This window comes from Pungitius pungitius, chromosome 6, assembly GCF_949316345.1.
Source record: "Pungitius pungitius chromosome 6, fPunPun2.1, whole genome shotgun sequence".
Lineage (NCBI taxonomy): Eukaryota > Metazoa > Chordata > Actinopteri > Perciformes > Gasterosteidae > Pungitius > Pungitius pungitius.
The window spans coordinates 18,782,571-18,796,850 of record NC_084905.1 but is presented as its reverse complement, the minus strand read 5'-3'; the positions used below and the strand labels follow the sequence as shown (position 1 = coordinate 18,796,850).

Genomic DNA, 14,280 nt, shown 5'->3' with positions numbered 1-14,280 from the left:
GAAGGATGTGAGGAATGCCTCTGCCATGGCTGGACTTGGGGGGGGGGGGGGGGGGGGGGGGGGTGCTCTGATAGCACCACCACTTCGTTACTGGGGTAGGTGAGCTTTGGAGTCTTATTGGGAGTAGAGGAATGCAGCTCGCGATGACCGGGCCGAAGCAGGGTAACGAATCCATGTGGTCTGTTGCTGCTTTAATGACGAGGGGCTCGCGTAGTAGTCACTCATTACGTGGGTGGTGGGGGGTGGGGGGGGGAAACGTAAACCCCACACCCGGCGGCGTCTCGGCCTTCTGTCTTAAGCGCGCCGCGGCGCCGAAAGGGACCAAAAATGAAAGTCCTTCGCTTTTCTCGCTCTTTGGAAAGTCAACGAGAAAAAAACCTTGGGCTCCAATGGAAAAAGAGGCTTTGGATCGCTGGCGCCTCTAGCGCTCGTCGTCCACGCTGGCGCCCATGCGCTTCTGGATGGTCACCCTGCGCATGGAGGGCTTGTACGTCAGCTCCGGCTTCGGAGGGAACTGCTCCAGCAGGATCCGCAGGATGGAGTTCATGTTCTGGTCCATTTTGTGGACCTGGATGAAACACAGGGGGACAAAAAGTACAAACAGGTCAAGTCAGCTGCGGGGTAAACTCGTTAAGTGCAGTTCAGAGACGCCGCGCGGAAATAAACAAACAAACGCTTTTTGTTTCGTACGCAGCTGCCTCTGGTCCCAATGACAGAGGCCGTAAAAAGTAGGCCCCCGCCGACCTGGAGTCATGTGACTTCAAAGAGGCACACACAAAAAAAACCAAAAGAATATACAGTATATACTCCCATTGTTCCAAGTGGATTGGAGAAACCAGCAGAAGTGATTAACAAAGATGGCGCTTCGTAAATCAAAGGCCAGACAGCCGAGCACATCAAAGAGCCGCAACGAAACAGATTCCCGCTCGCAGCGGAACAACGGCGGCCAAACCGCGGCATTTTCCGGCTAACTAACTATCTGGAGGACAGTTGACATCGCTGGCGTTTTCACAGGCTTAAGGGTGGGGGCCCCCCCTTTTTTTTTCTCCCCGTCTTTCACTGGCTGCGCTGTGACGGACCGGACACTTTTACGGCAGAGCGAGACATTCAGCAGCCATTGTTGCCACTATGGCGAGTTTACATCATCCACATCACAGTGTGTCTCAGTGAAAGGATGAATTCACATCCCAGCGAGCCAAAGGGTCACGACTCAGTAAACAAGGGATCTAGATTTTATTAGCAAAAAAAAAAAGTGATGTTTTCTAGAGTCGTATGTAATAACGCAGGCCGCGAACTTAAGGTCAAGTGTAAGGTCAAGTGCGCTGGCGTGCCCGAAAGACTGCTGCCACTACTTTGAATGTAAACTCAGAGACGTACAGAGCGACGGAGCAATAAAACGCAGCTCACGGTTTCCTGCTATTTCCCCCAAACACAGTGCTTTTTTTCCCCCCCCCCTCTCTGTGATCGTACCATGACCTACATAGTTGTGCTAAGTAGACGAAGCACGCGCTGGGCCCGGATAAAGCTTAAGAGAATAATGGGCTATCATAAACATGTTGGCCAGTAATCTACAGACTTATCAGCATTCTCGTTGGAGCTTAGAATGGATCAGGAATTCCTCCTTTCTGTGTGTGCATGAGGGGCGAGGAACGCAGTGCACGTTTTCGTACTGCCGCCGATTAGGTCTTTTTCTATTTATTTTTTTATGGGATGGCTGTGGGTCGAAGGGGTGCGAACGTGGCGCCTGTTACGGATGCGCCGAGCCCGGGGGAAAAAAAAAAAAAGAAAAGAACATTTGAGATTAGATTAGTTTTTACGGCTGTCTATTATGCAAATGTGATGGAGACTTTTCCTCTGCCGCGTTACGCCGTTTTAAAGTCAAACGACGGGTGCCGAGGGAAAAGTTTTCCACCTGCAAATGTCTGGAAAAAAGCACATGTAGCATATTTAGTGTTAAATGAAACACGGCCTGCTCGCGTATCCACTGAAGGGGGGGGATATAATGGAGACGTTTTTTTTGTTTTTTTTTGCTTTGTTATCCTGTTCAGCCGGCATGTAAATGCCGGATTTGTGTGTCACCGCTGCTGTGTCATATAAACGCATGTGATCCGGTGACAGGTGATGCTCCAGCTGTCCCCAACGCTCCCTCTGACCACACACTACACATGGGACGGTCAACGAAGGGTGGGGGGGGGGGGACTGTCTTACAACTTTTTAAACTAGATTGGAAGAATACATTACATAAAAGGGCTGCTATGTGATTCATTGTTTTTCATTTAAACCCCATGTACGATTATTCATTCGTTCACTAATCTTTAAATTGTTCTTGGTGAAAAATGTCCCTAAAGTTGCAGGCAGCATTGCTCCTTTTTTCCAATATTCCAAAACCCAAAGATATTCGATGTACGTTACAAAAGAGAGAAAGGTGGACAATCGCTGCATTTGAAGGGCGGCTGTGAAATGTGGAATTCTTCTCTAAAAAGCTTTCAAATACAAACGAATCCCCCCCGAGGACCGGCTTTGACATCTGGTCTTTGAACTGTGCTTCACGCACACCTCCAACCGCCGCCAGCGACTCCTTTTGTACGAGCGGCGAGAGACGGCGGCACTCGGGAGGGGGACGCGGCGCCCGTTCACACAGGGACGCCCTTCCTGACCCACCTTCCTGGCCTCCACCTGCGGCTGTTTGTCGGGGGGGGGGCGACCTGCGGCGCACGGCGCCAAAGGCAGACGCACACAAGCAGAGGGACAGCGCGTGCGCAGTTGTTCGCGGTGGTCGGGCCTGTCACCCAGCAAAAAAAAAAAAAAAAAAAAAAGCAAATAAACAAGGGAGGGTAATGAGGGAACACATACTTGTCATTAGCTGAGGCCAGAGAGAGAGAGCTATAGGGGAGGTTTTAGTAATGGAAAACCAATAAAGAGCTGAAGCCAGTAAACATCTCCGTGACACCACTGAGTCTTTTTTTTTAGCCAAAATGTGACACATCTGAAACGGGACAGTTAGTCCTGCCGAGGCGAAAGAACGTGTGACAGCTGGTGCGGTGCTCAGAGTACAGCACGTCCAGTTACAGTAAACATACTCATTCCCTGTACATACTCACCCCCCCCCCCCCCCCCCCAAAAAAAAAACAAACAAACACATTTTCTCTTGTGGCTTTTAGAGAAGAACAACAAGGGAAGGTGAGAATAGAGAACTAAGAGGGTATAGAAGTGAGGAACAGAGGCGAGGACATTTGCTGTACTACAAAGGGCACGGCGGTCCGGTGGCTCGATTAACACTGCCACCTGTTGGCGAGGGATGAGGCCCCCCCCCCCCCCCGAGTGCGACGGAGCCGCCATCGAATAACCGCTGACGAATGGAGCCGTGACATGCAGGAGAGGAATGAGATACGGGGGGTGAGGCGGAGGGAGCTTTGTGGTACCCTTGACATGTAATGAATGGAAGTTATTGTGAAGTGGTGTGGCTTGTTCACCGGGGGGGGAGGGGGGGGGGGGGGGGGGGCTCAAGGCCTGCTACGTTCAATGAATGGTCAATCTGGCTGCGGATTTGCTTCTTTTGAGGATACAGGGGCAAAACAAAAACACAGCGGGACACGCGAGCGCGTTTCCCGCCACTGCGCGACCTCACAAGGCCCCGAGTTTACGCAAGACATGTTGACACCGTCGTTCCTTCTCTGTTGTGGTTCACGGGGCACCAGCGTCACTCATGATTTGTGAGGGAGCGGTTTGATCCGTCTGTTGCCTTCTGGGTAAAAGCAAGGTATTAAGTAAAGAAAATGGCCCTTATTTCCTGTATTTATTTCACTGAATGCTGTCAGTTTGCTTCGTTCCTCAGTATTTATCTAATCTGTTTATATTGTTTTTATTTTTTGCTTGTATATTTTATCTTATTTTCTTCTTACCTCCATGTGTCACGTATGTGGCAATAAACGGCTTCTGATTGTGATTCTGATCAGTCTGAGCAGGCGTCTTCTTCCTCTTATTTACCACATTTCCAGAGAACCAACAGTAAAACAATGACTCAGCGCAGAACGTTTGGTCTCTTTAAATCTTTTGTACCGAGGATCATCCAAACTAAATAGGTGCTTCCACAGAGTCACTTTTACTTGGACCTAAACTTAGGCCCTAAAGATATAATTCAAGAGATAAAATACCATAAGTTACAAATTAGTGATAGGGGCATATAATAAAAGGCTAACGTAGATCAAAAGATAAGTCACTTTGCCCTTTGCTGCCATGTCCCACCTTTATTCTTTATTAACTGGTTTCTAGCCACAGCTGGCCTCTGTTTCCCGTGTAAATCCTTTCATCACCGCAGACTTCGACATTTTTACACTAACAAACACAACAAAAGGTATTTTTCATTTAATCTCAGCTGCTGGACGGCTCCATTTCCTGTTTGTCAGCTGCTGTGCGTAACCGCCCACAGGTCAAAGGTGCTTTTTGTGGTATTTCATCTGGCAGCGAGCAGGAAATGTGTGAGAGCAATTATTGCAAAAATAATGCCGTTATTTTTGCCCCTGCGTTTCCTATAAAAAAATTATAGCGACCGAAACAGCATTGGGTCACATCAGGTGAATCTCTCTCTCTCTCTCTCTCTCCCCCTCTGCTCGCTCTTTGTGTTTCAACACACACACACACACACACACGCGATCCGGCGTGTCGCTCGCAACACAATGGTCGATGCAGGAGAAGCAGCAGAGGGTGTACACGCCGGCCTCGCTGGTGGGCCAATAACAAGCTAGTATTACACAGAGGTCATCATTATCATCACAGGGACAGGCCTGGCATGAATGGACAATGGAGAGATCAGGGATAAGGGGAGGAGGGGAGAAAGGGAGGAAGAGAGGAAGAGAGAGCCCAGAAGGAGAGAGTAAAGGAAGAGGCAAATTACTTTTTTTAAAATTTTTTAAACCAGAACAAAAGGAAAATCAATTTGAAAAAAAAATGAAAAGGACACTGCTGGCTTTTGTTAACACACACACACACACACACACACACACACACACACACACACGCACCACGCCAGGAAAGTCAGAAGGCCACTTGATGTGCTGATGTTGTGAAAAGGATAAATCAAGGCTTTTTCAAAACACTACTCAGGCAGCCATAGCTCCAACTCATTAAAGCTAATAAATTCAGCACAGCTGCAGCCGGGTTTATTTTCAGAACTTCAGAAAAAGAGCAGCAAAGCTTACAAGTGAGATTCGGCCGAAAATGTTTTTCATTCATAGCCGGCTGGACAGGAGTTTGTTTTGGTCGGGCATCAGTCGTGGCAGGCCGTCTCTCCCTCACTGACACACATTCCCACGCCTCATCGGAGGAATCTATCACCCTGCTCTTCTTTACTTTTCACTTTTTAAATAGAAAATAAATGGGAGCTGCGCTAGAAAGAGTTTTGAATTTCTCCCAAACTGTCAGAAGGTACATGATAGATCTGAGGAAAAGGAAAGGGGAATGCAGCTGCACAGCCATGAGGTTGGTGAGTGAGTCACGCCATTTTTCAGGGAGCTTTTTAGAAAAAAAAAGAGATCTTCGTGAGGAACGGCATCTGTGACTCTGGATATTAACCAACAGGACACCACCGCCGGCGATGAGGTGAATGCATAAGACACAAACTGAACCCCAATTCCATTCCTCACAGGTGACCAAAGTTCTGTCAAACTTTTCGAAAAAATGATATTTTGTGAAAGAGAGAAACACAAAGAGAAGTTCAAGGGCGCAACAATCGCGTGAGGACAAGTATGTGTCAGTGGTTAAGAGAGGCCAGGACAGGAGATGGATGGATGGATGGATGGAGGAGGGAAGACATTGAGACAACCCACAAAAGCCTCTTCAATAGTCGGGTTATTGCGGCCTTGCGAGTCTGCAGGGTCATCTTCTGGGCCCAAACCATGGTTAGGAAATGTAATAGCATCTCATCAATGTGTTTGGGGTTATGTGTGAGAGCGGATGAACAGGAAGGTATTATTAGCTGTGAGTTTGCAGAGTTCAACGTTGTGCAGTGTGCCCGCGTGGCTCTCTGTGCTTTTTAGTCGAGGCTTCCCGCTGTGGCCCTGAAGTCAAATTCCTTCACTTTTCCAAGACAACTAAATAAGAGCACTACCATGACCTTAAAATGTTCTTCCTCCTTTTTAAAGGGCTAAACACTCCGGCTTCCAAGAGCAGCAGAAAGAAACTCCGGGCTAATGCCATGAATGTGTAAAAATGTCAGCCTGGTGCATTCATGTGGCCGCTTTGCAAAACCTTCCCAGAGAATTTACTGACATCCTAGAATTCTCTTTTCTTGAGTGCACCTCTAAGAAGTTTGTTACCTTTTCAGAACCCCCCCCCCCCCCCCCCTGCTCGGGCAAACAAAGCCGCAAACCAGCATCCTCAAAGTGTACAATCGTGTGAGGTCAACAGGGGTCACGTCCCAGCCAGAGCGAGAAAGAGGCTTGAGGCTGACCGGCGCGTCAGCTGAACCCACCGCCCCCCCCACCCCACCCCCCTCCCCCCAAGAGCAACGGGGCCGATCCACCGGGCCGCCTCGGTGCCAGCTGGAAAACGGAGCCGCCCCTCGGCTCGGATTCGCCACGGGCCGGGGCCGCTGCCGAGGAGAGTGGATCCACTCTAACGCTGGCGGGTACAATATGTCCTTTGTGTTCGTGAAAGCACGAGAGCAGAGATGGAGAGAGAGAGAGAGGGGGGGGGGGGGGGATAAAAAGGTAAGGCTGGATGGAATTGGGCCCCCGGCAGGAGGAGGAGGAGGAGGAGGAGTGAAGGAGGGAAATGGTGGTTATGTTTTAAAGAACAGGAAACCTAGCGACAGCACCTGATGCACGTGATAAGCATCAAGGGCGGCGCCACGTGCCGCTTAGCTGCAGCCAAAGCTCTTTTCAGCAGGGGGGGCGACGGCGGCGGCGGCCCTGGCGGCGGCGGCGGTTGCGGCGGCGTGTCGACGGGTGTGTGTGCGCGGCGCAACCGGCTAATCTCTCGTCTTAGCGGGCGCAAACTCAAAGCTGCTTTTGTTTTTCTGAAGGCTACTTTGACGAGGACGTCCACTCCTCCTCCTCCTCCTCCTCCACTTCTCTTTCTCTCTGCTCCTTTTTTTTTTTTTATCTCTGCGTTGTTCAGAGCACGCTCCTTCTCTCCCAAACACTGTGGGTGTTTTATTTGATTTACCGATCATTCTGTTTGGACATGGCTGTGAGAGAGTGTGTGTGTGTGCATCCCCATGTGGTAATGCATGCCCTTATGTGTCCATGTGCATACGTGCACATTGGGAAACAGTGATGCTCTTTCATGTTCCGAGGAGGTAAAAAAAAAAAAAAAAAGAAGCCATAAATCGCAACAGCCAAGAGCGGCTTTGATGTTGGGTTTGGAGGCGCATTCGACTTTATGATGATGTAAGAAATGTGAGGGGTGGCGAAATGTTGCCGCAGACAAAATAAACGTAGGGCATAAACAAGCCGACAGAGATGAATCAGGAGAGGACGAAGCTGCTGTCAGGCTACGGGGGGAGCGGGGGGGGGGCGAGGGGCCGAGGGGCCGAGGGGGAACGATTTTAGGTTCCACTCCCCTCCACAAACATGTTTGTGTGTGTGAGTGTGTGAACCCCGGGGAAACACGCTGGCCGTTACATTCAAAAAACATGATGGAAATATCACGTCTAACGTATATAACCTAAGTGTCAAACACGGAGCATTCATATCGCCCGGCACGGGGGGGCCTGAGGGGGCACTTGTTATTTGTTGAAAAACAGAAGCGGGGGAGAGACAGGGTGGAGTGCTGAGCGGGGAGGGCGGAGGGAATGAGCAGTTGCCCCCCGATGGACCATTTGTCCTCACGGACAGCTGGACGTGATCTGCTCCTGACTGGTCCCCCCCCAGTGCGGTGGCCCTCATGAGGACGGAAAAACACCCACGCCGCGAACATTGGACGCCTTTTGGGTGAGAGCAGAAGAAGATCCGTAAAGAACCACAGACATGAATACGTAACTATGATGCTCGCTGGTTAAGGGCTCTCCTCCTGTGGGAACTATTTCTAATGAAGCCAAACGTTGGTGTTCCTTCACCCTGGGCTCTGAAATGGGAGGACGTCACGTGACAGTCAACGATCAGGACAGACGGATTTGTGGCAGCCAGCGTGGCAGCCAGCGTGGCAGCGAGCGTGGCAGCCAGCGTGGCAGGTCACCGGGGGAGGTGCCGTGTTTCCGCCACCGCTGCAGGTCGGCCACAATGGGCCTGTTAGCCTGATATTATAAATGACGAGGGGGGGGGGGGGGGGAGAATTAGCATTCTCAGTCATATTATGACTTTGTTATTGAGACAAACTGAACTAAAATAACAATGTTATCAATCATTTTAATGGACAAAACAGGTCCCCCTTAGGTCTTTAAAAAAAGAAAGAGTATTTAGAGTATCTGGGTGTGTGTGTCAGTCAGAGACAGTATCCACAATGCCCCCCCCCCCCCCCCACCAGCTGTCTGCCTTGCCCAGCCCTGTGCCTGGTGTCGCGCCCCCCCCCCCCCCGACGCAGTGCCAGCTGATCCCGGGGCGCAGGAGTCAGCGTGACCCCGTCCAGCTCCCTCCATCGTCTTCAGATAGAGAGCTCATTATACTGTACGGCCACAGCTGGCCTCACAGGGGAGGCGGCGGGCGGGTGAAGCAGCGAGAGAGCGACAGACCCAGAACAACAAGAGACGTCTCGTCGCCCACTCGTCTGTTCCCAAAAATAGCATCTCCACCCCCGCCCACCCCCCCCCGTCCCACTCAGCCTCTTGTTTATGTTTTAGTTTCCTCCTCATCGAAGGCGGGGACACGAAGAGCCTCGCTCCGTACGCACGCGTGTTTGGCTTTTTTTGGGGGGGGGGGATGGCCTTCTGCAAACGTCCGAGGGAGACGACGATTGGTCCGGGAGAGAAGCTGCGGGGACGTCAGCGCCCAGGAATGGGCTCGGCTCGAAAGTCTGAATGAAACGGCTTCCTCGTGGCATTACCGAACGCAGCTGCAACGAGTGACCTCGACTGACTGTTTCCCTTTCAACGGTGGGCAGGGATGTCTGGTCTCTCATCGAGACTCCGTCAGCTCTGCTCGGTGACCCGACAGTCTGGGCCGGGCCCGGGCTAGAGCAACCGACTTGAAACCGATAAGGCCAGATGAAACTATTCCACTCATTTGGCCGGTTTCGCTGCAGCCTGTTTGACATCTTCTGGTCGCAACCTCTGCTTTAAAGCTGCCAACCTAAATCCGGTGTGTGTGTGTGTGTGTGTGTGTGGGTGTACGGAAATGGTGTTTTTGTCAGGATTGAGTTAAATTAAAAAAAAGAATTGACAGTTAACAGCTCCATAGTCCCTAGAGCAGTGGTTCTGCACTGGTCTGGCTCCGGGACCCACCATCACCCCTTAATGACAAGTCGCGACCCAAATCGCGACCCAAAACATTCTCAACATCTCAAATGTATTCAAAATCAAGTTCATAAGCTGAATTTTATATTCAGGATGTTTAATTATCCTAAAAACCCAATGTCTCCCCCTTATCAGAATGGTTAGACCCGACCTGGCACACGCTGCTGAAAACATGGACGGACGAGCCAAAAAAACGACACTCCGCTGCATAAAAAAAGTCCCTTCAAAATAAAATCACATGAATTTTTTTCCCCATGCAAAGGCCCGCGACCCATTAAAAACGGGTCAACCCACCAGTTGAGAATCACTGCCCTAGAGGACAAAAGAAACATTTTAATGTAATCCCAATGCTGGCGGGGGTGGAACTTTCCGACCATACAACTATTGTACGAACGACAACAAAACATTTTGGCTCATGTTGCAACTTATTAACTTCCGCTCGCTTCCGGTGTGTTTTCAGCATCTCAGGTATGCCGACAATGACCCGGGGAAGTGTGTCGGCCGCCAGCCTCACCGTGTTTTCAGCCCTCGCATTCCGTACGCTTGTGACTCTTATCTGATCCACCGCGCACAAAGAGCCAGGAATTTAATCACAGAATCAGCAACTACTTGCATTTTAAGCTTAATGGAGGGGGGGGGGGGACTGCAGAGAGAGAGAGAGAGAGAGAGAGAGAGAGAGAGAGATGCACAGCTGCCAGGGTACAATTGCCCTCACAGTACCTAGTCACTGTCATCTGAGAAGGCCAATTGCCTCTTGTCATCAGGGTAAAAGCGAGTAGTGGGGAAAGACACACGAGTTAGCCCCCCCCCCCCCTACACACACACACACGCACGCATGCATGCATGCGTTTAAATAAAGGCGCAGCGAGCGGCTGCCGCGATGCGGCCGATGCGGCGCTCATTCCGTCAGCTTTAACAACAGAGTCATTAATTTGGATTCAGAGCAGCGCCTCAGTTTGGGATTTAAACAGATCGGAGAGCATGAACAAGACAACTCAGGGACTCAGGGTGGGTTTCCCCAGCAGAGACAACGGCGGCCTCTACGCCACGCTTTCTTTTTCCTCTTTTTTTTTTTTTACAAAGGGGTCTGGTGTGTAAAGCTTGTGTACATGTATGAAAGTGTGCACACACACACACACACAGAAATATGTACAGTACAAACACTGAGCCACATGCCTTCTCGTCCACCTGTTGTTCCCCCGGCGGGGGTGTGGCACCCCCTCCCCCCCCCCCCCCCCCTCAGCCTTCAAGTCTACGGCTGTTGGGGTTTGGGGCGACACATGTATACAGCTCCCCCCCCTCGCCCACGCCGCACGCCATCAGGATGGGCGGTATTTTTAGCCTGTACCCCCCCCCCCCCTCTCTCTGCGTCCATCTCCTCCGTGACTTTTCTTCCCCCATCGAAGGGAAGTCAGGAAAAGGATCGTGCTTCACAATTAGGTGACCGCTCAACTAGAAGCGGGGAGGAAGTGTGGCACCCCCCCCCCCCCGCTCCCCCCCGGTTCAGGAAATGTCGGCAGGTAAATATTCAGGACTGCATCGCTGAATTAACTCCCTCTATTTTTTGACACCCACACACTGAGAGAGAGAGCGAGAGACACGGTGCCTGTTTGCCTCTGATTCTATTTGGGGTTCAGTCAGTAAGGGGGAAAAAAAAGGGTTTGTGAGTAAATGCATGGAAAAGTGTAAGAGGCAAATTTAAACTTCCATCTATTACCGAGTCAGAGTGGAAGAAAAAAAAAAAAAAAAAAAAAAAGGTAGTGTTGTTGGTGTTGTGCAATTTTCCCTCCGGGTGCGCACGTGCAACAAGGAGGGAGGGGAAACCACCCACGTTGGGCAATGGTGGCTGGATGCCCCTCCTCTTTGCAGATTGTGGTTTGTAATAGAGGGAATAGCTCGGTGTCATACATCACGCCACTTGAGGTCACATTATCATGCCGCCCCCGAGGCTACATGACTCAGACTGACTGGGATCTTTTCTACATCAGAAGCACGTCTTACATTAAATACACGCTGCTCATTGGATGACACAGAGAATTTTTTTTTTTTTTGGAGTTGAGAATGTAAGAATGCAAAAGATCACCTTGGTATAACAAAAGGGCCGATAGTCACAAAAGGGGAAGCAAGTGAATTTGGTGGAGTCACAAGTGTGACTTGTGTTACTACCAAACTCACCGGGGGCCCACTGGCCCCTACTTCCTCAAAATAAAACTGGAGTCAGGAGGTGGCTAATGAGACTCATCGCCCTCAAATGGGTACGTGTGCGTGGGTGGACTCATGTGACTGAATACGAAGATGTGTGTGTTTGTGTGCGTGTGTGTTCCTGAAGGCCCTACAGTATCTGCCCTCCTGACAGACACGCACACAAGGCCTTGTGTGGTGACACAGCACTAATGGCAGCGAGGGAGTATTGTGAAAACACCGAGCCGCATGCTTTGCTGGTTCCGAACAAGGCCTCTGGGTCCAGGGCTCTGATCCTGATCGACCCCCCCCCACCCCACCCCACTGCAGCATCCTTACCCCCTAACATCCGGACCCGTCAATGACTGAACACCTGGGCTGATGGGCTACAAGGTCGCCGATGGTGTGGTGGAGGTGCAGCTTTCAGTCAATGTTCAAATCAACGAAAGCGTGGGTCAGAATGGAAAAAAACTGCTGGATCATCATGTGCCCCCCTTCCAAACGCTCTATGATCAGGGGCGGGGGGGGGGGGGGGGGGGGGGGGGGGGGGGATGGAGTCTAGAGGGGAACTAGAACGCGGCCTGGCAGTTTTACTCCCGGCGGTTTGGGTGCACCAGGAGCCCAACTGCAACGGGCAGCTGAATGAGGCCCGGGATGAGTCATTCTAATTAGTGGGATGTAATCTCCAGCGTCTCAATCTATTGCTTCTAGTTTAATTGCATTTTAGGGAATTACAGCAGGTCTTATCCGCGGGAACTACAAGGATCAGCAAAACTCCTCAAGAGCCTGGATAATAGGGCACCTCATTGCAGACGGAGCAGCGGGGATTTACTGCCAGTCTCTGTTGTCATTTGGTAGCTGCCAGTCAGACATGACGCACTGCAATGACTTGGGTATCGAGAAATTTGGAAATGTGTAAACGTTTTAAAAGAGAAGACGATTGAAAAGGAAAATGATTAACAAATTAAACAAGGAAAAGGTTGTTTTCTCAAGTAAAAAAAAAGATCTTAAATCGAAACTCACCTGACAGAAAAGTATTAAAATAGACTAGTGTGTTTGTGTTTACGCCTCTTCGTCCCATTGAGGTTAGACACAAGTTATAAGCAGAAAGAAACCAATGACCCAGAGCTTCCTTTCAGCTAATTGGTTGACCCCCGATGGCAGGAAGGATGTCTCTACGGCTGCGCGGCTACACGTATATTTATAGATACAAGCCACAAACCAGCATTGTCCAAACGAATTTGGTTTAGCTTCTTTTGAAAATAAAATAGAAACGATTCAAACAAACACTGTAAACAGCCGAGGTGCCGTTGGGAACCCAAGTGCAAATAAACCCCCCCCGGGGAAGGAAGACGGAGTGACGGCTTTTCCGGAACAAATCCTTGTCCAAACAGAAACTCAGACAAGGGGCGTGTTTGTCCGTCTGGCCTCTCGACCCCCGGACGGGGAGTGGGGGGGGGCGGGCCTCGTATGTGCTTCAGCCCCGCTGCGTGGTTACTCATTAGGACGAGTCCCCTTCCTTCCCCGAAGCGCCCGCGTCCAACGGAAAAAAAAACAAACAAACGTGAGAGGTCACCCGGGGTCAGCGATAAGAGGACGACCGGCTAACTCGAGGCACGCGGTTTATTCGGGCTCGACAAACAACACTTCTGAGGCTCGATCGCTCTCGTCGGGGTCGTGACCTCACGAGAAGAATCTCTTCGTTGTTGGAATGTTCCACTTGACTATGCCGCGAACCTTTTTTTTTGTTTACCTTTATGACTTGAATAAAACAGCTCGATGACATCTTACCAGCTCAACGAGCTGCGTGTGGATGAACACGACTTCACCGATGACGCACTGGACGAGAGCGGCATCGACTGGGCAGCTCTTTCTCGGCTGGCTTATTCAAATATTCTTCTGATTTTACGCGACGGTCACGCGGTGTGATTTTGGGAGTCACTGGCAAACGACTCACTCTGTCGTAGCCAGAGGTATTTATAGGTGCCACAATGTGCTGTTAATTATGACGCGAGTTATTACAGCGGTTCCAAGCCAATAGTTAATGTTATTTTCTTTTCCCCATTCCACTACTCTACAGTTAAATTTCCCACTTTTCTCTTCATTTAAAAAAACGGTATTTGTGAATTGAGAGAGAAAAGTCTGTCTTTTTTTTTTTTTAAATGGGGGGTTGAAATGACTTTGCTGAAGCAGCAGACTTTCACGTTTTGTTTTTTCGATAAGACGTCTCCCCCCCCCGATGTTCCCCCAGCTCGGGAAGCCGGCGGCGAGGCCCAGCGCACGCTGCTCTGGCTTGTTTCAAAGTGCGCAGACAGACGCACAGGTGGTGTTTCACTCTCACTCTGGGGAGAAAGTGACTGACTGACTGAATATGACTGGGCTCCCTCTGTCCTCACACATCTGGAGGGGGGGCGGGGAGTGACAGGAGGAAGGGGAGGGGCCGGAGGGGACGGATGGTAAGAGCTCAAAGGCAGAGTGTGTGTGTCTGTGTGTAGAGGGGCGGCATGATATGTGTACTGTGGTTTTGATCTCTTCATTTTTTTTGCGGGTGAGAGGGGGCGCTTGTGTGTGTGCGAAGGGGGAAGAAAGAAAGGCCCCTAATGTTCTCCATAATGTGAGGCTTTTTTTTTGGATGGTGGATTTTCATTTTTGTGAAGTTCTTACGAAGAAAAGAAGAATGGATAAAGAAGATAATTTTCCTCATGCCATGT

The 14,280-nt window shown here is 50.4% G+C and overlaps 1 protein-coding gene across 1 annotated transcript in view; it reads right to left on the bottom strand.

Annotated features, from left to right (window-relative positions):
- Positions 1-421: 421 nt before the first annotated feature.
- kcnq1.2 (potassium voltage-gated channel, KQT-like subfamily, member 1.2) overlaps positions 422-14,280 on the bottom strand; it is a 104,504-nt gene continuing 90,645 nt past the window's right edge. The window contains exon 14 of the mRNA XM_062562997.1: positions 422-568. Coding sequence (XP_062418981.1) covers positions 422-568 — 147 coding nt within the window. The remainder of the gene's footprint in view (positions 569-14,280) is intronic.